Source organism: Vombatus ursinus, unplaced genomic scaffold, assembly GCF_900497805.2.
Source record: "Vombatus ursinus unplaced genomic scaffold, bare-nosed wombat genome assembly UNPS02014807.1, whole genome shotgun sequence".
NCBI lineage: Eukaryota > Metazoa > Chordata > Mammalia > Diprotodontia > Vombatidae > Vombatus > Vombatus ursinus.
In genome coordinates this window covers 54983988-55009922 of record NW_020954585.1, presented here as the reverse complement: position 1 = coordinate 55009922, position 25935 = coordinate 54983988, and the positions used below count along the sequence as shown (strand labels likewise).

Sequence of the window (25935 nt, the reverse complement as noted above, 5' to 3'; positions counted from 1 at the left end):
TGTCTGCAGGTCTAGCATTCTATCCACTCTGTCACCTAGCTGCTTCTTGTCTTCACCTGTTGTTATGATTGTTCAGTCATCCAGTCACATCTGACTCTTTGTGACCCCATGGACCTTAGGATGCCCTTCTATCCTTCGCTATCTCTCAGTCTGTCCAAGTTAATTTTCATTGTTTCCATCACACTATCTATCCACCTCATTCTCTGCTATCGCCTTTTCCTTTTGCTTTCAATCATTCCCAACATCAGGGTCTTTCCCAATGCATCCCATCTTCTCATTATGTGGCCAAAGTATTTAAACTTCAGCTTCAGTATTTGACCTTCCAGAGAAGAGCCTAAATTAATTTCTTAAAGTATTGACTGATTTGATCTCCTTGCTGTCCAAGGGACTCTCGAAAGTCTTCACTAGCAGGACAATTTGAAAGCTATTCTGTGGTGCTCAGCTTTCCTTATAATCCAACTCTCGCAGTCATACATGGCTCCTGGAAAAACCATAGCTTTAACTATACGGACCTTTGTCAGCAAGGTGATGTCTCTGCTTTTTAGTATGCTGTTCAGATTTGCCATAGCTTTCCTTCCAAGGAGCAAGCATTTTCATTTCATGGCTGTAGTCACCGTCTGCAGTGATCTTTGAGCCCAAGAATATAAAATCTGACACTGCTTCCATTTCTTCTCCTTCTATCTGCCAGGAAGTGATGGGGCCAGTTGCCAAGATTTTAGTTGTGTTTTTTTTTTTTTATGTTAAGCTTCAAGTCAGCTTTTACACTCTCCTCTTTCACCCCCATCAAGCAGTTTCTTAATTTCTCTTCACTTTCTGCCATCAGAGTGGTATATTATCCCCATATCTGAGATTGTTGACATTTCTCTCAGCAACCTTAATTCTGACTTTTGATTCATTCAGCCTGGCATTTAGCATGGTGTACTCTGCATACAAGTTAAGTAAATAAGGTGACAATATACAGCCTTGTTGTACTCTTTTTCCAATCTTAAACCAATCAGTTGTTCCATGTTTGGTTCTAACTGTTGCTTCTTGGCCCACATACAGGTTCCTTAGGAGACAAGTAAGTTGATCTAGTACGGATTTGCCACATTTTGTTGTGATCAAAAGAGTCAAAAGAGTACAAGAATATTACAGACCTATATAAAGCACTTCATCTCATTAAAACTCTAAAGATTCATGCCACATATTTCCATGACCAATTTAACTCAAGACTATTTGGGCCAGTCAAACTAGCCTCTGATTGTTCTTCCCACATGACACTCCATTGCCTATTTCCATATTTTTGCAAAGACTATCTCCCATGATTGGAAAGCATGGCTACCTCCAAGGGCTTCAGCACTCAGCTCAAGAGCCCCCTCTGCAAGAAGCTTTTCCTGCTACCCCCAGCTGCTAGTGACACCCTCCCCCCATTCATTTATATCTATTTTGTATGTGCTCTCTCTCTATATATATATATGTATGTTGTCTCCTATAGTAGGACATGAGCTCCTTGAGGACAGGAACTACTTTGATTTTTTTCTTTTTATCCCCAGAACCTAACACAGTGACTGGTACACAGCAGGAGCTTCTCCATGGAGAGAGAGAAAGAGAGAAGGAAAGAGAGAGAGTTTAGAGAGAAACATATATGTATACATACATATATATGCATTTAGAGATGACACATGTATGTATATATATATACATATATATACACATAAATGTGTGTGTGAATGTGTGTGAATATGCAGAAACCTTGTGATTTCATTGGCGGTTTCAACTCATTGCCTTAAGAGAGCTTCCTAGAGCACTGAGAAGTTAAGTAGGATCATGCCAGTGTGTATCAGAGACAAGACTCAAACCTAGGACTTTCTAGCTCTGAATCCAGCTCTCTATCTACTCTGCCATATTGCCTCGCATTCATATTCTCTCTCTGAATACATACATATGTACAAATATGTGCATGTATGCATGTACAGCCATATGAACTTTGACCCCAGAATACTAAAATTTGACTTTTGACTTGTAAGCCAGTTCATTGAACACATCCAATCTCATCTGTCTTCATATCTGGGAACCATACATACAGAGGTAAGAGCTAAATTCATGCTTCCAGCCCCCATCTCTCTCTAAGGTTCAGTCCCTATATTTCCCATTTCCTATCTGACATTTCCACATGGATATCCTATCTTCAGCTAAAATGCAGCATATCTAAAATGAAATTCCCCATTTCTGTCTGGAGTGAGTTCCCTGTCCTAAGTTCTCAATTCTTGTTCATGGCACCATCGTTCCCCCCCGTCACCCACACACAAAACCTGAATCATCTTTGACTGACCCTTGTCAATTATAATGGATGGATCACTGGCCCTGGAGTCAGGAGAACCTGAGTTCAAATTTGACTTCAAACATTTACTAGCTGCGTTACCCTGAGCAAGTCATTTAACCCCTATTGCCTCAATCTCCTCATCTTTAAAATGAGCTGGAGAAGGAAATGGCAAACTACTCTGGTATCTTGGTCAAGAAAACCCCAAATAGGGTCACAGAGTTGGACACAACTGAAATGACTCAACAACAATCACAGTTATTATGCATCTTAGGCAACCAATTTTTGTCATTTGTTCCTTCATATTGTCACTTGAAAGAGGTAAGTGAAAAGTGTAAGGTAGTAAGTCAAGTCTAACATAATAGAATTCTGAGTTTGAAGTTAAGAAGACCTGTGTTCAAGTCCTGCCTGACATGTACTGGCTGTATAATCAGCTGTATGTACAGTAGAAAAAGCAATGATTCTGGCTTCAGAGGACTCAGATTTGAAACCTCCCTCTGCCACTTATTATCTGTGTAAGCTTGAGCAAGTCAATTAATCTCTTTATGCCTCAGTTTCCTCAACTGAAAAATGAGGGGATTTGGAGGTGGCCTAGATGGCCTTTTGGTGTTTTCCAGGTTTGGATTTATGATTCTACAAATTCACTTAGTTTCTGGACACCCCCAGGTTACTCTACAACTTATAATTCCTGATCTGCATAGAGGGAGGGAGGTTTCCACAGAGAATTCTCCACAGCAATAAAATCAGGTCCAGACCAAATGCCTCCTGCCTGTACTATCCTTTCAATTTTTTTTTCAAGTGATCAGAGTTAAGTGATTTATCCAGGGTCACAAAGCTAGTAAGTTTCAGAGGTTGGATTTGAATTCAGGTCCTCCTAACTACTCCAGGGCAAGTGTTCTATCCACTGCACCACCTAGCTGTCCTATCCTTTCAATCTTAGTTGATGCCAAAATGAGGCCCAAATCATTTGTGTCTGATGTGTTGCATTGACCTTCTTATGGATTTCGTCTAGCCCTCTGGCCTTCATGTACCAATCCTTCTGGCTTGTCACTACAAATTAATTTTCCTAAAATGCCACTCTCTAAAGCAAAAACAAAACCCTCAAGAGCTCCACAATGCGTCAAATTCCAAACTTTTTATCAGAGACCCTTCAAGATTTTCTACAATCCTGCCTCAACCCCTCCACTACCAACTTTGTCTCCCATCATTTCCCAGGGCTTCTTAACAATGACTTCCTCCCATCAGGAATGCCCTCTCCCCTCTTCACTACTTAGACCAGGGGTTCTTAACCTGAGGTCCACAAACTTGTGTTTTGAATATTTTGTTAAGTGAATTTCAACATAGTTTCCTTTGTAATCTTTTGTGTTATTTTATTCATTTAAAAACATTATTCTGAGGGGTCCATAAGCTATATCAGACTGCCAAAGGGGTTCATGGAATGATGTGAAAATAGATTAAGAACTTCTAGTCTAGACAAATAGTCTTAATCTGTTCAGGACCAGTTTAAATCTCATTTTCACTTCCAAGTACCTTAGGTTTAGATTGTTCCTTTTCTCAGACAAGTAAACAGTACAGAGTGGTAGTTCTCAAACTTTATCTCAGGACCCTTTTACACTCTTCTAAATTAATGAAGACCCTGCCCCCTCAAGAGCTTCTTTTTGGGGGGATGGTTATAGATATACTATGTATGTATAATTATACATTTTTACATATTTAATATTATTACACATATTTCTATATATGAAAATTTACCATATTAGAAATTTAAACAACTTATTACAAAAAAAAATTTACCTCACAGACCACCTGAAGAGATCTTAGGGATCCCTAGGGGTCCCCAGACCACTTTGAAACTACAGGATATAGGGCAGGAGTTCTATAAGAATTCAATTATATGCTGCTTTTGTACCCCGTAAATGGGGAGTTGACATGTATTGGTGGAAAGAAGGCTGGATTGTTGAAAGCATTAACTCATCTTATGTTTCATTTTATCCCCCTCATTTAAGAGTGCCTTGTACAGATGGCTCCCCAAAAGGTTACTGTTTGAATATGAAGTCCAACACCACAATAAAGAGTGTAGAAGAGATGGCAATGGAGTCAAAGGACTCAGGTTCAAATCTCAATTCTGCTATTTAAATACCTACTTAACTTTGGGCAAATCACTTTTGTTCTCTGGAGTTCTATTTAATTTATAAAATCGATATCTTGGCATAGATAACTTCTAGGGTCCTTTCTACCTATAAAGCTACGAACCTAGGCTATTGAAATGATGCTGTGATATGAGAAGAATGGGGCTTGAGGGAGTGATATACGTATACCCCCCCACACACACACACACATACACACACATATACATCCCTCGTAGACTCAAAGAGTATTAGAACTGAGAGGGATCATTTAACATTTTTACAGATGGGGAAAACTAAAGCCAAGAACAAGAAACTAACTTGCCTAAGGCCATAAAGGCCATCAGCATGGTATAGTGGAAAGGGCACTGGTTTTAAGTTAGAGATCTGGGTTCAAATTCTGACTCTAACACTTATGACTTTTGTGACTAAGCTTAGGAATCTGAGACCTAAGTTCAGTCCTGCCTCAGACACTATTAGAGTGATCCTGGGAAAGGCGAAACCTCTATTTCTTCACCTGTAAAACGAGGATAATAATAGCATTTACCTCACAGGGTTGTAGTGAGGATCACATGACATTACTTATGTGCTTTGTAAACCTGGGCATTGTGGCCTCGTGAGAAATATTTAACAAAATACATATGACCAAAAAGGTGAATTCTTGCAAGGTTGTATATCCCCAAGATCTCAGTTTTAGCCCAGCCCCCTGCCTATCCTTCCTCTTTCTCTCCCTTACCCTTTTACCCTTGGCTGGAGAAGTCCCTCCCCAACCTAAGGCTATTTTCTATTTGCCTCCTCTCCCAATATTGAAGTCTTTGGACCCAGCAGTACTTGGTTTAAGACACAGAGGCAAGTCATCACCAAAGGGATGATGTGTTAGAAAGGAATGCTGGGAATGCAGACAAAACCTTAACAAAAGGAAGCAGCAACAGCATCAATGGCACTGAATTTTTTTTAAGCCATCATCTCTGTAGCCAATTCAAAGACTGGTCAGTGTTTGCTTATGTCAACCACAGGACCACAAGGCTCAGACACAAAGTCCATATCCCCTAATTCCTTGTAAGAGCCAGTAATGAAATTAACCACCGACTCCAACTCTGTCATTGAAAGAGCTACCAGACCCTTCATTCAGTCTGTAGCTCTCCTTCCTTTGAAACCATGACAGTCTTTATGGCGGCACCAGTCAAATGGCTGCCTCGGGTAACATTTTCTCTGGGAACTAAATATATCACAGAGCTAGCCAACTCCTTGCCACACCAAAGGAACCACAGGGTGTCCCCACAAAGTGGGCCCCTGGTTTACTCTAGCACCTTTCTTTGTTTTTCTAACATTTTTCCCCAAAAACCTATGAGGAGAGCACACCATGCTTTTTCAGCTACATGATTTTAATGGGTAAATGAATTCTTTCATTAGAGAGCTTGCAAAAAAAGAGAAAGAGAGAGAGATGAGCAATATTATTGACATCTCACTGAAACATAAATATATAAATTACACTTTTACACATTAAAAAAAAAACTTTAGACATATACATTCATGGGCATAGCATTGTGAATGGTACCCAGCTGAGAGTAAGCACAGGTGGCCTACAGAATTCAGGTTTCCACTCTCTGGGGAGAGAACATACCCCTCCAGGCATCTGTCTGGCATCTGGGTAAGGCTGAATTCTGACTTCATGCTGCCATTAACAGCCTGTTTCCCAAACTGCTTTTCTGTGGCTTGAAATGTGATCGTGCCAGAGATGGCAAGAACAGGTTCAATCTTTTCCCCAAAATTTGAAAGGCTACAAATGTTGGTTCCCCTCAGCCTCTCCCCACCCACCCCCCCTTCCCCATCCCACCCCAATGTCTTAGTGTTTACATCTCAAAGCTTCAGTTCATTCACATTCAGAGGCATTCCATTCAGGCTGAAAGCCTTATCATAAAGACATGCTACTTTATAAGTTCCTCTTTAAAAAACAAAAACAAAAACAGAAACCCTTTACTTCACTAACACATACAACAGAGAGAAAGGTTCCATCTCTTAGGAGACATTTCATGTGAAATGTGATAAACAAAATTAAAAGGAAAATGGCCACATGACCTAACCTACTTGGAGGTTTGAGGGAAGAAGAAATGAGGCAGCGTAATGAGCCACCAGGGTACTCAGAATAGTTAACTATCTATGTCTACCCAAGGCCATAAACTGAAGAAAAGTAGAAAATAAAATCAGACTCTTTTGCCTATACCGTCCAAGCAAGCCTGACTCAAACGTGGGTTTTTTTTTCCTTTTAAGTTAAATTCAGTCAAACAACCCCTCTGACTGAAGTTTTCACTTCCCTCCCAAAGGCTTTTGGCATCAGATGGACAAGAGCCTCAGTCAACTAACCAAATGTTTGGTCTGTGTGACAATAAATGAACAGTTGGGCCAATTTCTTTCATCAAATTGAACTGACCAATGATTCTGGAATTTTAAATATGACCACATCCTCTTTAATTTTCAAAGCAGTGGGTGGGGCCTGAAGCCAATTGGGTTCAGCTGAGCCCTCCAGAGAGGGCTCCAATGGAATCCCGGTGCGCCACTGGTAAATGAAAGAAGTATATGCATCTTAACCAGCCTTCTACTGCAAGGCAAGCTAGGTTTGAAACAGAATTTGAAGTTGATTGGGCTCTTCTACTAGAAAAATATGACCATAAAATATTGGGGTTTGTTGGGTTTTTTTTTTTGGATTCCTTTGGAGGTGGAGTTTTTTTGTTTTGTTGTGATGAGGGTTGGGGTCTTGGGGGAAGGGAGGGAAAAGGGGATGGTTTCAAGAAAACATAGGATTTCTCAGGTATATAAAACTGTTAATTTTAGATAAAAATACAAACTTCACCTTTACAAAAAACACATTTTCTGTTGAATACACGCAAAGCATAACATCTTACCAAAAATAAAGAATTTTAAAGTTCTGTCCAAATATTGGCAGCAGGTCCACTTCTCTGCTGTGACAACATTATACAATACAGATACAAGAAGAAGTTGTACATTTTCACCCAGCCAAACATGTCAAAAATTAACTTTCTATCTCATATATTGTAAAAAGAATGGCAAATTGCTAACACAGATATCACTGAATAGTCACCAACTGACAAAAGCCTGGAAGGGAGGATTTGGCATGGATGTTTCTATGATTGGTTTACGCACATTGTTTTACTCAAATGGCTTAAATTAAAAAGGGAGGGGAAGGAAGGAGAAAAATATAAACCCAGAAACATTTAGAAAATTATGCATAGGTAGGTATACCATGTTTATTTTAATACATCTCATTAGTTTGCATCCTGCTAGGAGAAATACCATCATACTGCCTGCCTTACTGTTACTTACAGCAGCCTTTTTCATGTGTTATTGGTAAATGGAGTCCAAGAGATTTAAAAAAAAAAAGCTAGGCAAAGAATAAAAAGAAAAGCTTAATAATCACTTTATGGTGTAAAAAAAATCCACTTAAGGCTCTCAAAAAGGTCTTTGTATAGACTTAAAACACTACGGAGCGAGGATGTATTGTGTCTATAGTGTTCGCGTGGCATTGGATACATTCCTGGTTGTTGTTGTTGTTTTCGTTTTGTGTGTGTGCCTGTAGTCCATCAGTGTCCATCCATCTTCATCAAGAACACAGGCCTATTTCTTGACAAAAAGCACCTTTGACCACTCTTGACAGAAATCCATTGTTCATTTAGATTTTTGTCACATTTTTGTAGGACTTTTTCGTCTCATCCATTCAGTCAACCTTTTATCTTTTTTTTGTATGGGTTTTTGTATAGTTTTTTTCTTTTTTCTTTCTTTTTTTTTTTTTTGGACAAGGAAGCTTCTTATTGTTTCACCGAGTGCTACAATACTTGCTTTGATGTCACATTAAACAAATGTACATTGTCTCTTTGTTCTCATCAAGTGTTCTTTCAGACAGTTTTTCACAGAGGAGAACGAGTAGAGTATACTGTCAATGAAGCACCATACATAGAAGGTTCAGGAATGTAACAAACCATGTACATCCGTGTCCCAGAGAAGGTTTTCTAGCTTATTTTCACCTCACATCTGTTGGGGGAAGAAAAGGATACAATAACTTTGGGATCAAAAAAATAATTACTGTTATCTTTTTATTTCTTTATCACCAACCAAAAGATATTCTAAATGGAACAATTAGCCCAATTAAAATAGCACAGAAAGTTGGTTAATAGGATTTAGTGGCTTCTGAGACCTGTACAAGTTGAAGTCCAAATTATCTCCTAAGTAGTAAAAAAAAAAAAAATTCTAGAGTCAGAATAAGGAGATCCGGAATATTCACATCCCAAATCTATCTCTATATGAACTTTAGCCATGGCAGCCATTTTACTTGGTCCAACTGTCTTTTTTGGTTGTGACATTGGTGTGATCTCCAAAGTCCCTTGAAGTTTTAAGATACTATAATACAGGAATTATGAAGACACTACCCTGCTTCACAGGTTTCAAAAGATCCTTGATTTGATAGGTTTCTCATCCTCTCCTCAACTCCATGTTTTAGAAGTAGAGAAGGAGAAATCTGAGATCCTCATAGAAAGTCATGTCTAGTTGTCTTCAATGAGACAATCATTGTCAAAGAGGGCTGGTGAATCATCTGCCATGGGGTGGGGGAAGGAGGATGCAAAATATTTAAAGCTCCTTTCTTACTCTAGGATTCTATGATTTAGGGTATTAAATCCATGAGTCCTTCTTCTAAAGTAGGCCAAAGTGGATGTAGAGATCCTCCCAGGTCTAGGATGAGATTTTTCCAGACATTCAACTTTTATATAGCCCAGTCCTTTGAAACAGAAACCATTTTCAACCTTACAATCCATTTCATGCATTGTTACAGGATGCTTTGACCCTCCAAATCAGTAAAAACAAAAAACAAAAGCCAGAAGAATGATACTTCAGATCACAGAAGCTCAAGTATTAATTAGGGCCTTTACAAAGGCAAGAAAGGCAAAGAGTCAAGGGATGGAAGAGGCCATTGGTTCCGGATAGCTTAAAGGGAAAACACCAGCAGGGTAGAATGATTAGAGCCAATCATATCTAATCTCTGCAGCTTTCAGGTAGCAAGTGTCAAGATTGGAAGAGTGATTCAGTTGGTGTGATAAAGAGTTTGATTGAGTTGTCCATTGTTTGTGGGATAACAGCGTATCCAGTTTATAGGTCCTACCTGATTACCAAATAGCTCCAGTGGGCCTTAGGTTGGTTTTAACTTTTTTCTTTTCCGTTTTTTACCTGTTTCCCTAGGCCTTCCTGTTAACATAAGGGCAAGGAGGGTGAAAAGCCCTAAGGGAATGCTGTTTGCTTAAAAACTGAAGTAATAAATACTTGAGATGTTTATCATTCTGAAAGAAAACTTCATAATCTTTTGCATTAAGGTACTTCCTTGTACTCTATTTTTTTTTAAACCGACCTTAGGAGTATATTATAAAACCATGCTGCTTTATCAACAAAGACTCACAACAAAAACCTAGGTTTCAACTGACTGAAGTTGGGAGCCTGAAGTTGAAAAAATATTCCCCTTCATCTCTACCATCCTGAAAAGCTAACTTTCATTAAAAGAAAAGGGGAAAACAAAAAACCAAACGAACAAAAAAACCACCTTTCCATCTCAAACCTTTGTTCTAATCAGGTTTCAGCCATATCTTTAGCTGTACCCCTGGATAAGACCTCACCACCCACTCCCATTCTACTCTCACACCCTTACCTCTCCACCATAAATAATCTTCAATTCCAATTTCTTCATGAGTTAATCTTTATGTTAAAGTCCAGATGACATATATGCTCAAAAGTATATGCCACACTTAATTCCAGCATTCACCAAGTATCCTAACAATTTTGCTGCTTACACCAACATACACCCCAACCCCTACCCCCAGAAAACAAAGATGTACAAGGCACCCACATCAAAAAGGTGGCCACTTACCAGTTTCTTCTTCTCGATAATCTGAATTAGAATTTGATGACATACAGGTGCACTCCAAATGCTCTTCTAACCTCACTAGAACTTCTTTTAATTTTGGTTTTTTCCTAACATATTCCACTTTTGCCACCTGCAAAATAAAAAAGTAAATACCAGTGAGACCCATATTGGTGCTTTAGTCATTAGCAGTCACATACTGAAAAAGAATGAACTCTAACAGTTTTTCAATAAGAGTGCAGAGCTAGCTGGTCATGGAGCGCCAACCAGAATGCAGCCCTCCTGAAGAACTAGTTTCATTCACTTCCAAATGGAATCCAACAGGATGCCCTCTGAAACTTCCAAAGAATCTAGCTGCCTTCCAGCAAAATCCCCACTACTTTGAAAAAATAAATCAAGACCAAAAATATTCTAATCATGATAAATATTTGAGATCTAGTTGGGTTTGTGTGCACGTGCTTTAAGAAAAAGCAAGATGCAACAGAATAGAAATCATTTGGTTGGAACCAGCAGGGAAAATCAGCAAAATGGAAGAAGGCATCTTTTTGAAGGTAGTTACGCAAATACATTATTTAACATCCTGTGACTTGTATATCATGCCATATTATTTTCATTTAAAGCAGTTAGCCAATGAAAATAACAAACTAAGGCTTGTTGACCTGGCCAAATACATTAATAACCTACACAGGAAAAAAAAAATCAGGATTTCAGTTTTCCCAACATTCCCCTCCAGCTTGTTTTCAGAAATTTAGGCCAAAGACCCTGGCACATAATCCCAGCCTGATGAAATCAGTTCCCAAGAGGACTGAAACATCCATCCAGAACAGACAGGGCCTTGGTTCTAAGATCTGGGGCGAGCCTGCACTCAGGGCATTTTGAGATAATGCTACCCAAACTAGGATTCTCTATCTTTAGATGAGACAACCCATGGAAGGTTCTGAATGAATCAATCGGCTTAATTGGCCCCAAGTGGCAGCTGGAAATGGAAATAAAACATTTAAAATTCCAATTACCCTTCAGGGAGAGTGCTAAAATAAAATTATTTTCTTTGTCCCAAAGAATTTGAGGTACAAAAAAATCCAGTGGAAGACTTTAGGGAATTGTGGGATAAAAAAATCATATTGGCACATCATAGATCATAGGCCAAATGCCAAACAATTCAGCCATCTTAATCTCCTGGGATTTTAAACAGAGTCCACTTGTCTTGATGCAATATTGAATAGGGTCCTGCAACAATCACATTCGCAGGCTGGGAAAACCAGGCACCAAGATGGCACTAAATGAACTTCTAGAGAGCACTTGCTATCTGGCAAAGCATTTCCTCATTCAAGGGTATGTCCAAGCCATCTGTGAGATCATTATCTTTCACATGAAAAATTAAGGGCACTGAAATTCCCTTGGTATGCTATTCAAGGCCACCTTCTTATGCTAACCTAACCATATTTCCCTCTAGTACACAGGTTCTTAACCTAATGCCCACGGAGAGATAACAAGGAGTCTGTAAACTTGAATGAGAAAGAAAAAATTGTGTGTTGTGTGTGTGTTGGAGGGGGTTTCTAATCTTATATATTTTATTTTATGCATTTAAAAACATTATTTTGATCAGGAGTCCAAAGGCTTTAACTGCCAAAGGGGTCAATGACATTAAAAGAAAAAATTTAAGAATCCAGTTGGTAAGCATAAGGAGAGGCCAACTGGAGATCCCTTGTTGTAGCATAATAAAACCCCTCTCCTCTAGCTAGGCCTGTCTCCTTTTCCTCATGGGTATGTTCGTTCCAAACTTGTACACTTTTCTAAAATATGAGAGATAGAGAACATCTATTAGATAGATATCTTAAACTCGATATTCCATAGACTTAAATATTAAACTCAACATTAAACTCATTATCTTTCCCCACAAACTCTCCCCTCTCCTTAGCTTCTCTATTACTATCAAAGGTACCACCATCCTCCCAGTGCCCCCAGGTCCACAACCTAAGGGTCATCCTGGCTGAACTCCTCAGTCTCTCTCTCTCTCACTCCTCCATATCCAATCTGTCACCAAGGCTGTCAGATTTTACTTTCAAAATACCTTCAATACATTCTCTTTTTAAATCTGACACTGCTACCACCATCTTGATATAGGTCCTGATCAACTCACACTTAGACTGTTGGTTGTCTGCCTGCCACAAGTTTCTCCACAAATCAACCAACATCATCTTCCCAAATTACAGGTCTAACCATGTCACACCTGCCTCCCCTTGCCCCACCCCCCAATAAATTCCAGTGGCTTCCTATCACCTCCAGGATCAAATATAAAAATCCTTATTTGGCATTCAAAGTTCTTAATAACTGCCAGCCTCATCTTTCCAGTATTCTTACATCTTATATACCCCACATACTCTGAGATCCTTTCAGCTGTTCCTCAGAACAAGACATTCTACTTTATTTTCCAAGTTTGAGAATTTTTGATGGCTGTTCCTCAGGCTTGGAATGCCCTCTTTACTCATCTCTACCTCCTGGCTTCTCTGACTTCTTTCAAGTCCCAGCTAAAATGCCATCTTGTATAGAAAGCCTTTCCCAATCCCTCTTAAGTCTAGTGCCTTCCCTCTGTCAATTATCTCCAATTTATTCTGTATATAACTTGTTTGTACATAGTTGTTTGCATGTTGTCCCTCCCATAGACTGTGAGCTCCCTAAAGCAGGCTCTGTCTTTTTACCTTTCTTTGTAGCCTCAGCACTTTGTTTACTAAATGACTTACTATATCTATGAGCCTATGAACAACCACTTGACTTCTGTGGGTCAAAAAAACAAGTAAATTAAAAATAAAAGATGATGACAATCATTTCCAATTCCTCCAAATGCTTGCTATGGGACTTTCTCCACCTTCCTTGTAAGGAGGAATTGACAGTTGAATTTTTCTTTTAAAGAAAAAGTTGTTCCTCAGTGAACAGAAAATGGACACAATGACTTGCATTGTACAATTAAGTTTAAGACAATCTCAATTTGTGATCGGAATCACCTGGATGGCCAAGACTGTCTACTTCACTTTGTGCACGTAGGCAAAGCTAGAACAAGATTCCACTGTAACATCTCAAGATGTCCATGGAGTAAACATACACATGCTATATTAATTGTTAACTCAGAGATGGTGCAAAGGGCTTTTGAGGGAGAAGTGAAAAGATATTTGGCCATGTAATATAACCAAACATGTTATGACCCTAAACTAAAGATTTGGGGAGTGGTAGTTGTTTTGTGTCCTATTTTGGAGATAGGAGTTATGAGGCAACCAAGCCCGTTTTATATGAAATTTCTCTAAGAATAAACTTTCACATGGACACTCACTCCTAAGGCATGTTGCCCTAGCCTACAATAAGGTTATTTTTCTCTTGTGCCATATTTATATTTGCGCTGTGTTCCCTCGCTGGGAAGCTCTACCCAAGTGATCTTTGCAACCTCTGACCAACATTGGTTCTTCAAACCAGAGAGCTGGATTTGAAGTCTGAGCCCAAAAGAAATTAGGAGAGCAGGGACATGGCAAGAAAACTCCTTCTTCCTTCCCATCCAACCTCAACTTCTATGTATTCACACTAAGGCTGTACCTGTATCTGCTAACCCATATGGTCTCTGTATCCAAGGACTGAGGAAAGAACAGATCATGGACAAAAAGAACATTTCTAGGTGTGTTAATAGGCTAGGCAAGGAACTCTTTCATATGTCTGTTCAATTCTATATTTTCACCCTATGCCCCTACTGCCAAGGCCTGTAGAAAGGTAAATCACGCTGGTGACCCATAGGGATGAAAGCAACAAAAAAGAATTTTGAAAGTTTCTTAAAGATAGAAGGTAGGAAAGACTGGGGCATAGAGGCATCATTTCCTAGATCTAAAAAGCCCCCTCCAGATATTCACCTTCCTTCTTTTGTGGGTAGAAATGGGTGAATATGGATACAGAATATTTTACACCCATTCAGTTGGCTAGCATGTTGGTTGTTTTAATTAACTATATATTTCCCTTTGTTAGTGAGAAAGGCTCACTGGGGAAAAGATATGAAAAGGAATATATTCAGAAATGACTGCTATGTTAAGGAGGTATCTAACGACCTAAACAGAGAAAAGGCCTTCATGCCCATTACTCAGAATCACAGACATCTTGAGTTGGAAGTGACCTTTAAGGTATTCTATTTCAAATCTTTACCTTTTACTCCTACATTGTGGTCAAATAATCCTATGGCCTCTGCATGAACAATTCCAATATAAAGGACAATCAGTCAACTAGCATTAAGTACCTACAATATGCCAGGCTGGGCAGCGCAGTGGATACAGAATTGGGCCTACGAGTCAGAAAGACTCATCTTCCTGAGTTCAAATATGGCTTAACATACTTACAAGCTGTGTAACCCTGGGCAAGTCACTTAACCCTGTTAGCCTCAGTTTCTTCATCTATAAAATGTGCTGGAGAAGAAAATGGCAAACCACTCCAATATCTCTGCCAAGAAAACCCAAATGGGATCACAAAGCATCAGACATGACCAAACACAATGTTCCAGGAACCGTGCTATGCACTGGGGTTACAAAGAAAGGCAAACAGTCCTTACCCAAGGACCTCACACTCTAAAGAGGGAGATGGTGTGCAATGACTGAGAACTTCCTATCTCACCAGGCAATCTGCTCTTGTTAAGCTCCCCCCCAAGGGCCATTACTACTTACATCTATTTTCTACACTAGCACTCCCGTTTTAACATCCAGGTGAGTGTGGTATAGTAGAAAGAATGTGAGATTTGGAGTCAGAATGGAAAATGTCAGAGTGGAGTCTAAATGCAAATCCTCCTTGTGCCACTTACTATCTGTGTGTCCTCAGGCAAAATCATTTCTTCCTGAGGCTGCTTTTTCATCTTTAAAATGAGAAGGCTGGACTAGATTAGTGTGTGCTGGTAAATGTTTAACAGCTAGATCTCCAGGGCAAAAATGTGTGCAGAGCATCCTTTTAAGTTTAAATTACATTGTTAACATTTTCTTCATCACTTCCTTAATTCTAGACAATCAACAAAATCATAAATCAAGCCCCAATTTCTATGTAGCATGTACCAATTCCCAAGGTGTAAAATGCTCACACTGAAATTTAACAAACAACAAGCCAATTAAAACTGGCCCAAGGACACTCCCGGCCTATTCGAACTTAAAAAATCCTTTCCACCTCTGTGTCCCATGCTGCTTCTACCCTATATCCCTGAAAGGATGACTAGAGAAGGAAAGAACAAGATGCTAAGCATCAGGACCCTCGTAGCATCAGGCCAGTTCCGCAAATGAACAAAAATTATTACAATAATCAATTTTGTAGTATGAGACTTAAGCATTAATACACAATACAAGGTAGACTGAGGAATGGCTAAACAAACCGTGATATGTGAATGTAATGGAATATACTGCCAAACCAGAACAATGAAGATCAAGAATCCGGAGAAGTATGGAAAGACCTACATAAACTGATGTAGAGGGGAAAACAATATGCACAATAACAACATTGTATAGTAAGTAGAACAATATACACAATGACTACAATACATACAATAACTACATTGTAAATAAGCAGAAGTAGGAAAACATTGTATAATAAGCAGAAAAATGTAACCAGTGACTACAATATGACTGACTACATTGTGAATAAGCAAAAGTAGGAAAAAATATATACAGTGACTGTAACATTTTGGTAAACAGTAAGGAAAAAATGAAACCAAAAAGCTTGAACCTGGAGAAGAGCTGAGAAAATGCACCTCAGCCACAACTCATTGAAGACAGGAGGGAGAGAGTGAGAGAGAGAGAGAGAGAGAGAGAGAGAGAGAGAGAGAGAGTGTGTGTGTGTGTGTGTGTGTGTGTGTGTGTGTGTGTGTAGAATACTGCATATACCTTCAGAAATAGTTGGTGTTTACTTCTGATGGACCACTTTTCTTAATTTTTGTTACAAGGGATATTTCTCTAGTTGAGGGAAGGCAGAACATAAGATATATGAGATATAAAGGCAAAAGAAATCACTAAAAATAAGATTTTTTTTAAACAAAACTGAGAAGCTGAGTATTAAAAAAAGTGATTTTTGTCTGATTAAAATCTTTTAAATCTCCAAAGAGTAAATATTTATTTTCTACTATTGGCTGTGTGAATTCATAATATTCCTGTCATTGTGTGTGTGGTTTTTTCTTTTCTTTCTCAGCCACACAACTCAGACATCACACTCCATTGGGCAAAATGAACACAACACCTCCCCTCCCCCGACACACACACACATACACACACACGCACGCACGCACACACACAATACAAACTTATTGAACCTGTCAAGAAAAGTTTCAGAGACCGAGCTCACCCCATCACTTCCCCTTTTATCAACAAGAACTCCATGCTACTCATCTTTTGCCCTGCAAACAAAAGTGCTACACTCAAGTCTTAGAAGCAGCAGGGCCCAAGTTAAAGACAATTTCCAAGGCTGTCAGATATCCATATGAAAAGATTTAGTATTGGTTGGGCCACAGAACACCACTTGGCTGGAAGGTCAACAAAGGGTCAAGCAATGTTTCCATCTCTTTTCTGAGTATCTGATTCTACATACACACCCCCTCCCTGAAGTCCTGATGGTCAAAATTTAAAAATAGATGGGTCAATAGATTTACCCCACATCAAAGGGCACATGACCTTCACACTTTTACAACAGTACCCAGAACAACTTGTTCTTAAGGCCAGTGGTTAAAGGTCAGGAGTTGTAGGCAGCAACGGTCTAAGACAAAGGTGCCAAACACCATGGGCAACTCAGCCAGAACCAGATGAAAATGTAAATGGGAAACAATTAACAAAAGAAATGAAAATACAGTAGATCACAGAGACATACATTGGTTTTTTAAATTAATATGTGCCAGCAGATCGCCATGCATGGTTTAATGTTCTCCCCCCCAACCCCTAATCCTATTTGAGTTTGACACTGCTGGTTTAAGAAATCAAATTCTGGGGCAGCTAGGTGGCACAGTGGATAGAGCATTGGCCCTGAAGTCAGGAGCACATGAGTTCAAATCCAGCCTCAGACCAGCACTTGCCACTTACTAGCTGTGTGACCCTGGGCAAGTCACTTAACCCCAATTGCCTAAAAACTTAAAAAAAAATCAAATTCTTCTCCTAGGTCCCATTTAAAAACAAAACAAACAAAACCCCTAATACTTCATATATGTTTATGCAAGGAGCCCACAAGACTGCATATTGGTCTAACCAAGCAAGACCATATTGTTTAAAAATTCTTCCTCCACCTGGTAATATATAATAGGAAACAGGATGAAGTGGCATTGAAAACACTTGATTTTCCAAGTTGGAGCAGCTCAGGTCACAACTATTCTCTGGAGTCACCCCAGTATCTTCTTCAACTCCAGATGCTAATCCATGCTAAATTCAAGGACAAAAGGTTTTCTAGATCTCTTTTTCATTACCAGAGCATCTCCTACTTTTCTTCCAGTCCTTACAATGACTTCCATGTTTCCATTATCAGGGCAGCTGTAACCTGGTCTTTGTATTTCTTTTTTTTCTTTTTTTTTTTATTAATTTATTTTGATTTATCAACAATCACTTCTATAAGCTTTTGAATTTTAAAAATTTTCTCCCTCTCCCTCCCCAAGATGGTGCACAATCTGATATAGGCTATACATATACATTCCTATTAAACATATTTTCGCATTAATGATGTTATATGGAAGAATTAGAATCAATAGGATGAACACCAGAATAGGAGGAAACAAAACAAAACAGAAGAAAAAAAAATAGCAAATAGTATGCTTCGATCTGTATTCAGATTCCTGGTCTTTGTGTTTCCACTAACTATACTACTGACCCTGAGGACAAGTCACTTCACCTGAACCTCAGGTTATTTACCTGCAAAGCAAAAAGGTTGGACTGGAGAATCACAAATGTCCTCTTAGCATTCTAGAACTCTATTCTATTTATGCATACCTGGTTCATATCCTTGTGTCTGCCTTGGATCCAAGATACAATTTCTGGATCTTCCAGTCAAAAACTCTCTGAAGGCAACCTTGAGTCAAATGACAACGAACAGGAACCCTACCCCTCATACATGCCCAATTCTTTTTTCATGAGGTTCTGTATTATTAGGTGGTATTTTACACCTGCTTCTCACTGGTTGTTCAAAAAACTGACTTTAAGATTATTAGACTGAAATGTTGTTTTTCTCAATTTCGCTCAATAAAAGACTCAACATTTCCCAAGAATGAGAGGTGATGTGCAGAGAGCACCCCCTACTAGCAATCAAGAAACTGGAGTTGTCAACCCAGCTCTGCCTTGATCCAAGTATGTGACTTTGGGTTAAAGTCCTTTCCTTATTTAAGGCCCTCACCTTCCATATCTGTAAAACAGGTAGTTGAATTAGCTAATCTCTAAGATCCCTTCAGGTTCTAAAAAGTCCTCAAGTGTTAAAAGTGCTAATCTGTGTATGATGTTCAAAATACTCATAACTCCAATACACATAGTCAATTACCATTTGCTGCCTAGGTTCCATACTCCCACACACTCCCACCAACATTATCTCCATAATGATGGGGTTGAAATGAGCTTGCTCAACATAACTTCAAGTTAATTCTGATGCCAGGGCCCTGACAAAAGTTTCATTGGTTTACAACTTTAGAACCGGTAGTAAAGCAACTACAAATCTTATTTGTTATACAGGTCTTTGGATGGGGGAGGAGAAGGGATACTGGGGAAAATTTTGGTGATATAAAACAGGACATCAATAAAAAATTATTTAAAAAAGAAAAAAAACTGCTGTTTTGCTAGAAGCTCTGTTAGAAAATATTAAAGAGAATTGAAGAGAGACATGGACACACCCAAAAACAGAGATGGACCAAAGAATCCACAGTGGAGAGTGTCCTTTAGACCTAAAAATTCTAAAAAATATACATGTTTATCACTTGGTCCTTAATTCCAATTTTTTAGCCTTCAATGCCAAGCTCAGTAATACATATTACAGGATGATTATGCATTTAGCACTAATTAAGTTCTTGATATGTATCAAATGGCAAACACATCATCAGGAACCGGTTGGATTCTTTGAGACCCAGTGCTTTGAAAAGCCTCTAAATGTGACCAAAAAAACTGAGCCTGGCTATCTATCCCTTACTCCTCCCAAAGAGCCACAGGACTTCCAAGCACAAATGGGTGGCAGGGTCATTAATTTATAAGCTTTCATCTAAACATCCCTCCTTACCTACCTGAATGCTATGCAATGTATTTTGTCTGTTGGCTTCATGATTGCTTAAGGTATACTAATGAAGGTCTGTAGCTCTATATACCACCAGCGATATACTATAGATATGTAATTTTGAATGGATTTCAATGAAAATTTGGGCATCTTCTCAATGAGTGTCCTAGCACTTCACCTTTGAACCAGAGCTCAAAGGCCTTAAGTCTGCTTTTTCCACATCAGAACTCCTGTTCTGAGACACATCCTGATGGGTGAATATCTCACACAGCCCAGCCACATTTCCCGTTATACCCCAGACAGTTCACCAGTCAGACTCTCTCCTTTAAACATGTACCCTCTGCACCAAACTCCCTTTTTTCAAATACCAGAATCATAATCAAATCATTACTACTAGAAAGGGTGTGTCAATCTACCACCCAATGGCTCCACTCACTATGCCTGTCACTTTATTTACCAAAAACTCTATTGGTCACAACTCTCAACTCACAACAAACACAACTGTTTATGTGTTATCTCCCCCCTGTCTTAAGGACAGGGACTACATCTATTTTTCTGCTGATGCCTTCATCACAGCACTTGACACACAGTAAGAATTTAATAAATGCTTTGTCCTTCATTCATTTCCAGGTAGAAGCTAAAGAGAGGCATGTTTACAGTGAATAAGGCCTACTTTTTTTTTAAACATAATTAGTAGTTACAGTACAAGACTGAGACTCAAGGCTCAGCTCTTCTAAGAAGCCCAGAACATGCCACAGATGGGAGCCCACATAATGAGGTAGGAAGAGTGCTGGTTTTGACGTCAGAGGATCTCAGTTCAAATTCTACAGATGCTAACCCTTTCTACGCCACATAGGACAAACCATTTAACTGGGGGCTCCAAAGTTTCCTCGGCTACAAAATCAAGAGGTTGACTATCAGATATACCTTTCAACTTTAAATCTATGATCCGATGATTTTATTACTCCTCAATGACTGCGCCCAATCTCAGAGTGGAGAGGATTATAGTCAGAAATAAGGGTGACGGGGCAGCTAGGTGGTGCAGCAGATAAAGCACTGGCCTCTGAATCAGGAGGATCTGAGTTCAAATGTGACCTCAAATCTGACCTCAGACACTTACTAGCTGTATGAACCTAGGCAAATCACTTAATCTAGATTGGAAGGAAGGAAGAGAGTGAGAGGAAGAAAGGAAGGAAATAAGGGTGTTGGCAGTTGGGGAACAGGAGTTGAACTAAAGATCATTCATTTCTCTTGTGGTGTTAAGAAAAAAAAGCAGGCCTTATTCACTGTAAACATGCCACTAGCTACTAGCTTCAAGTTACTAGCGGGTAGAGGGAATAGGAAAGAATGCCTAAAGAAAGTGGGATTTGAGCCAAGTCTTGGAGATAGCCAAGAAAACCAAAAGTCCAAGTTGCAGGAGCAGAGCACTGCAAATTTAGGAGATAACCAAAGGAGAGTGTCCATCTCCGGCATGGCGGATGGAAGGTCATGTCAAAGGAAGCACAAGCAGGCCAGCATAGATACATACAGTGTAGGATGGAGAATAAAATCTAAGACTAGGAATTGGAGAGATCATCTAGTCTAAAACCTCCACTTAATATAATAAGAGGAAACTGAGGCCCAGCTCTGTCACTGAGATGTATAATTCTGGTACAAGTCACTTCCCCTCTTAGGACCTAAAAACCTACAAGAGATATGGCAGTTGGAATTCAAAGTAATCTAACCAAAATAGATGGGCCATAGATACAGCTAGCTCCCAATCTACCCACCAGAGAGGGAAGTCAACTTCAATTTGGAGAAAGATCTTTTTTTGTCCTTTCTGTGCCATTTGAGATTCCTTGTAGAAATGATGACAATGATGATGACAAAGATGATGACAATTATCATTATCATCATCATAATTTTATCTAATATTCAGGTAGAGAACTAATAATACTAGTGCCTTACATATACTATCTGATTTGATTCTTATAACAACTCTGGGGTAGTGATACTATTACCCTCATTTTATAGATGAGGAAACTGAGACTCAGAAAGGTTACTTGCCCAAGGTCTGAGTGTCTGAGGCAGGATTTGAGCCTTACTCCACAGCCAATATTCTATTCATTATACTACCAAGCTGTTCCACCATTCTTGACCAGCCAGCAACCCTAGTAGCTATAGAGACTGGGCAAAGACCAAGAAAAGGAATTTAAAAAAAAAAAACCCAGAGATTCTTCAAGGCAGTAGAAATGGATAGGGGTCAGAGGATGTGGGCACAGTGGACAACTCCACCCCTGGACTTCAGTGGGAACTGGCCAAGCCCTCTTATTAAATAGAGCCCAGTCATGGAAAATCAAGAAAGCCTAAAACAAAGACTCTTTCAGGGGAAGAGATGCAACACATTTCTGGCACCACATTCTATAAATAAATGTCAAACATTACCCCTACCAATCAGGAGAAACAACTGTCAATGGGTGAACTGAGGCCCTTCTAAGTGAGGGCCCTTGACACAGGTGCCTTCCCAATGGAACAAAGATTAAAAGTCATCATATCTAGAAGCCATAATCACCTTGTCAATAAACAGTAAGGAAGCAAGTTTTGGCCTGGCCCCTTGTGTAATGTGGGGGGAACTGACCTTTATGCCTGGACATGTTTTCCAGTGTGACAAGTTCTTAGAGAACTGACAGGCCTATGAGCTCACTGCTGGGTTGTTATTGTTTGTTTGTTTGTTTGTTTTTTCTTAAAGGCCTTTTAGAATTTTAATCAAGAGACTATATTTATTGAAAAAATGTTTTACAAAGTGGGGGGGGGGCCGGGGTTTGAGAACTGGCCACAATGCCTAAACCTGATCATATCCTCAGCTGCTTTCCAGGAATAGCCCACATCAACCTGCTAACCATCACTTCCCTACTACCTTCCCTATGACCCCTGGGTAGGGTTGGCTAAGAAAGACAAAGGCATTCAGTTCTAAATATGGAACGTCAAGAAAGAGGCTGAATGAAATGCCTAAAACAATTCATTATATCAAAGCTCACCAGTGTCTGACATTTGCAGTGAATCAATATGGAGTCTGTATAATGAGTTCTGGTATAAGGACACTATCTGGGAAAGACTAAGAGGGGCAACAAATATGCAGCCTCTACAATAAGTATCCTGTTCCCTGCTGACCTCTTGTCCTCTTCTATGTGAAGACTCATGACTGTTTGGGGCCAGATGTTTTCTTCAGAAGGTCCTGTTTAGTATTGGGTGGGTGGCAGCTACGGATGGGCTAACAGAGGGTAAGCAAGGAGGTCATAGTGCCCTGGGGTATTTGCTTAGGAAGAGTTGAATGAGAAAATAGCCATGGAATCAGTCCTTAAATCTGGGATGATTTTAACTCTTTGAAAGTCAAAAAAAAGCAAAGAAAAAATGAAGGCTGTGTGACTTGTCTTGGACAAATTGCACATCACAGAAAAGGGAAAGAGACACTATTAATTTTTAGTTTTGTGCCCTCTCTTCCATTAACTCATGGGGAATCATGCTACATTTGTTTAACAGGATGGACCAAGATCCCAGGTCTGGAAAGGTGATACAGGACAGAAACCCATAATGTTAATACTACAGATGCCACCATGAGGTATGTTTACATGCCAACTTCATGGCTGACATTCCATATCTAAAATGATAGTACCCAACTTCCATTTCCCTAGTATGGTAGAGTGCCTTCCAAATAGTTGTCACTTAATAAATGATTGAAAATCATGAGGACAGTATTTTAAGGTCAATGAATTGAGGAGCCCTCCATCAAAGTAGTTTTACTAAGATTATCAACTGATTGAGAAACTACATAACCAAAAAAAAAAAAAAAAAGAACAATGCTTAGTGTACAAATGGATTTCCAGACCCTTTGCAGCAACTGCAGAAACCTACAGAAACCTAAAATAATAGGGGAGACAGGTGCAAATGCCTAGGCCATCACTTGTAGTTCATCTGGATGGGAGGTAGAGGTTACAAAAGGCACTCAAGTCAGAGGAGTTAGGGACCTCACATTAAAATACACACCAGCGTGAAGCAGCTGCACCACTTGATAAAACCAAAGAAAGGTCAAGTTTCAAGCTGTGTCCCATGGGTTACAAGTATGTGTGCCCCCGGAGTCACAGGAAGAAGGGAAAACTGTCCTAGTAACCCCAATGCTAGTTTAACCCAATGTCCAACATTTATAAATTTGAAAACACATGAGAAATAAACAGAGCTCCTTTTCTTACATCTTCCAGATGTCTCCTGCCACGTAGAATGATTTTAAGCACACCTTCCTCCTTCCTGTTGACAGCTAGTCAGGGGAATGTCCTTTGTAGGAGGGGATAGTTCGGAAAGCCTATAATGCCCCCAAAATAAAACGTATCTAAAAAGAATTAAGTCCAAGTGCATAGGGGTCTTTAGAAGTAAGGGTCACACCGACACTAAAGTTGGATTAGAGGACTCCTCTTCCCCACCACCTCCAAGGTGAATTCTACTAAGTCCGAACTTTCTTTGGTCTTGATGCCTATTGGTAAATTTAGCATGAGAAACTTTCATTCTATATCTCAAAAATGACCATCTTCTTTTCAGATAATAACAGTTTGGACAGAAAACCAAGGTAAAGTTTTCCATCCATGAATGAGGGTGGCTTGCGGAGATATTTACTAGGAAAATAAAGTGGGAGGGGCTTCATCGATCAGAAATAGGGAGGGAGTGACAGGGACTCCCAATAAGTGCACCAATAAACCCCTGAGGCAAACCAAAAATAACGAAAGAAGAATAGGATGAGGAGGCAGGCACGAGGAATGCCATTCTTAATTAAACCTGCTAATAGGATATGCCCATGCCTTACTAACAAGTGAGTCATTGAAATGTTGGTGAGCATCAATTTTCTCCTGTGTAAAATGACAGAGCTGGACTGACCAACTCTCAAGCCCCTTTCCAACTCTGCCTCTAGGAAGATCTAAGAGGATTGGCAGTCTCTGCAGGACAGAAGCAGCTAGCCAACAGCTTTAATGGCGACACCTCAATCAGAAAAGACTCCTCCAAGGGCAGCTGCCTGATAAGGCTGTCCTTATGGGTGGCCCCACTCCTTCCCCTCTTCCCCAAAAAGCAGTCTTCTAAAGCAAGAGATTGGAGCTTTGCAGGCAAGAACTTGCGATGTCATTAGGAAAATGTCAGCCAAAAGCATCGCATGTTTTACATCCTTTTCTTTCTTTCTTTCTTTTTTATTTGCTTTGCTTTTAAAGGGAGTTCTGAAAGATCTTGCAGCAGAAATAGAAATTACTTTCTCAATACACCTCCCCAGAGATCAAGATAACCCCATGACACATTTTGATTCTTCCCAAATGCCTCCACATTACAAATAAATGCCTGTTAAATCATGTGGTATTCAATTAAGAAAATATGATTTAAAGTGTCTTGATGGGTTGTTATTGGCCCAAAATGAGAGCTGTGTTTGAATGGTGTAGATTTATGGGAGGAGGGATCCCTGGGATGGATGGATGGATGGAGAGAGGGAGGAAGGAGGGAGGGAGGAGAGGTTATTCAAATGGTCAACAAGTTTGAAGCAAAGCTAATACATGAAACTAGAAGTCTCAAAATATTTTCAGTAGACCCTTTGCTCAGAAATACACATCACATCCAGGTCAATGGGCTATACACATACACACATTCTCTGCTACAGGACAACAAGCCCTTCTCCTGTCCCTGAAGTAGAGAAATTTTTGAGCTATTTCAGGTGGCTTCACAACCTTGGACATTTCACTGGTTCCTAATTTCCTTTCTTGGACAGTTCAACTGTCGAGGGAAACTGCCACTGAGGATTGCTGGACCTGCCCACACCTGGCCACTAACCACAGCTTCTCCGAATTCATTCTTAATAGGACCAACATTAAGAATTTTTTTTTTAGACAATTGGGGTTAAGTGACTTGCCCAGGGTCACACAGCTAGTAAGTGTCAAGTGTTCGGTCTGAGGCCGGATTGGAACTCAGATCCTCCTGACTTCAGGGCCGGTGCTCTATCCACTTCGACACCTAGCTGCCCCAACATTAAGAATTTCAAAATTGCGCAAAGATTTTGGGCCTTATACAAAGTAGCACCTATCCAATAGTAGGCTAAAGAATGATCCCCTCTGGAGGTGAGTGGGATGACATACCCATTTCTACATGAGAAAAGTAACTTACCCCCAACCCCCTCAGGAAAACTGAGGTCAAGAGGTTAACTTGTCCAAAGCCAGTAAGTGGAAGTAAGTAGTCTTATTTCTAATGAAATAAGTAAGAAAATATTTCTAGCCCCATTTTATGAAAATTGAGACCTAGAAAAGTTAAGGAAACTATGTGGCTCAAAAGAGATTCAATGGTCATGCCAGGGTTTAAACATCCTAGAT

General features: G+C 39.6%; 1 protein-coding gene across 2 annotated transcripts in view; it reads right to left on the bottom strand.

Moving 5' to 3' along the window:
- Window positions 1-7666: 7666 nt before the first annotated feature.
- Window positions 7667-25935, bottom strand: part of LOC114051919 (platelet-derived growth factor subunit A-like) — a 35597-nt gene continuing 17328 nt past the window's right edge. The window contains exons 5-7 of one of the 2 annotated variants that reach the window (XM_027874319.1): window positions 10352-10478; window positions 9596-9678; window positions 7667-8472 (exon numbers count right to left, since the gene is read on the bottom strand). In XM_027874319.1, the coding sequence (XP_027730120.1) occupies window positions 9623-9678; window positions 10352-10478 (183 nt within the window). In that variant the 3' untranslated portion in view covers window positions 7667-8472; window positions 9596-9622. The remainder of the gene's footprint in view (window positions 8473-9595; window positions 9679-10351; window positions 10479-25935) is intronic. The other variant, XM_027874320.1, reaches the window with a different exon arrangement.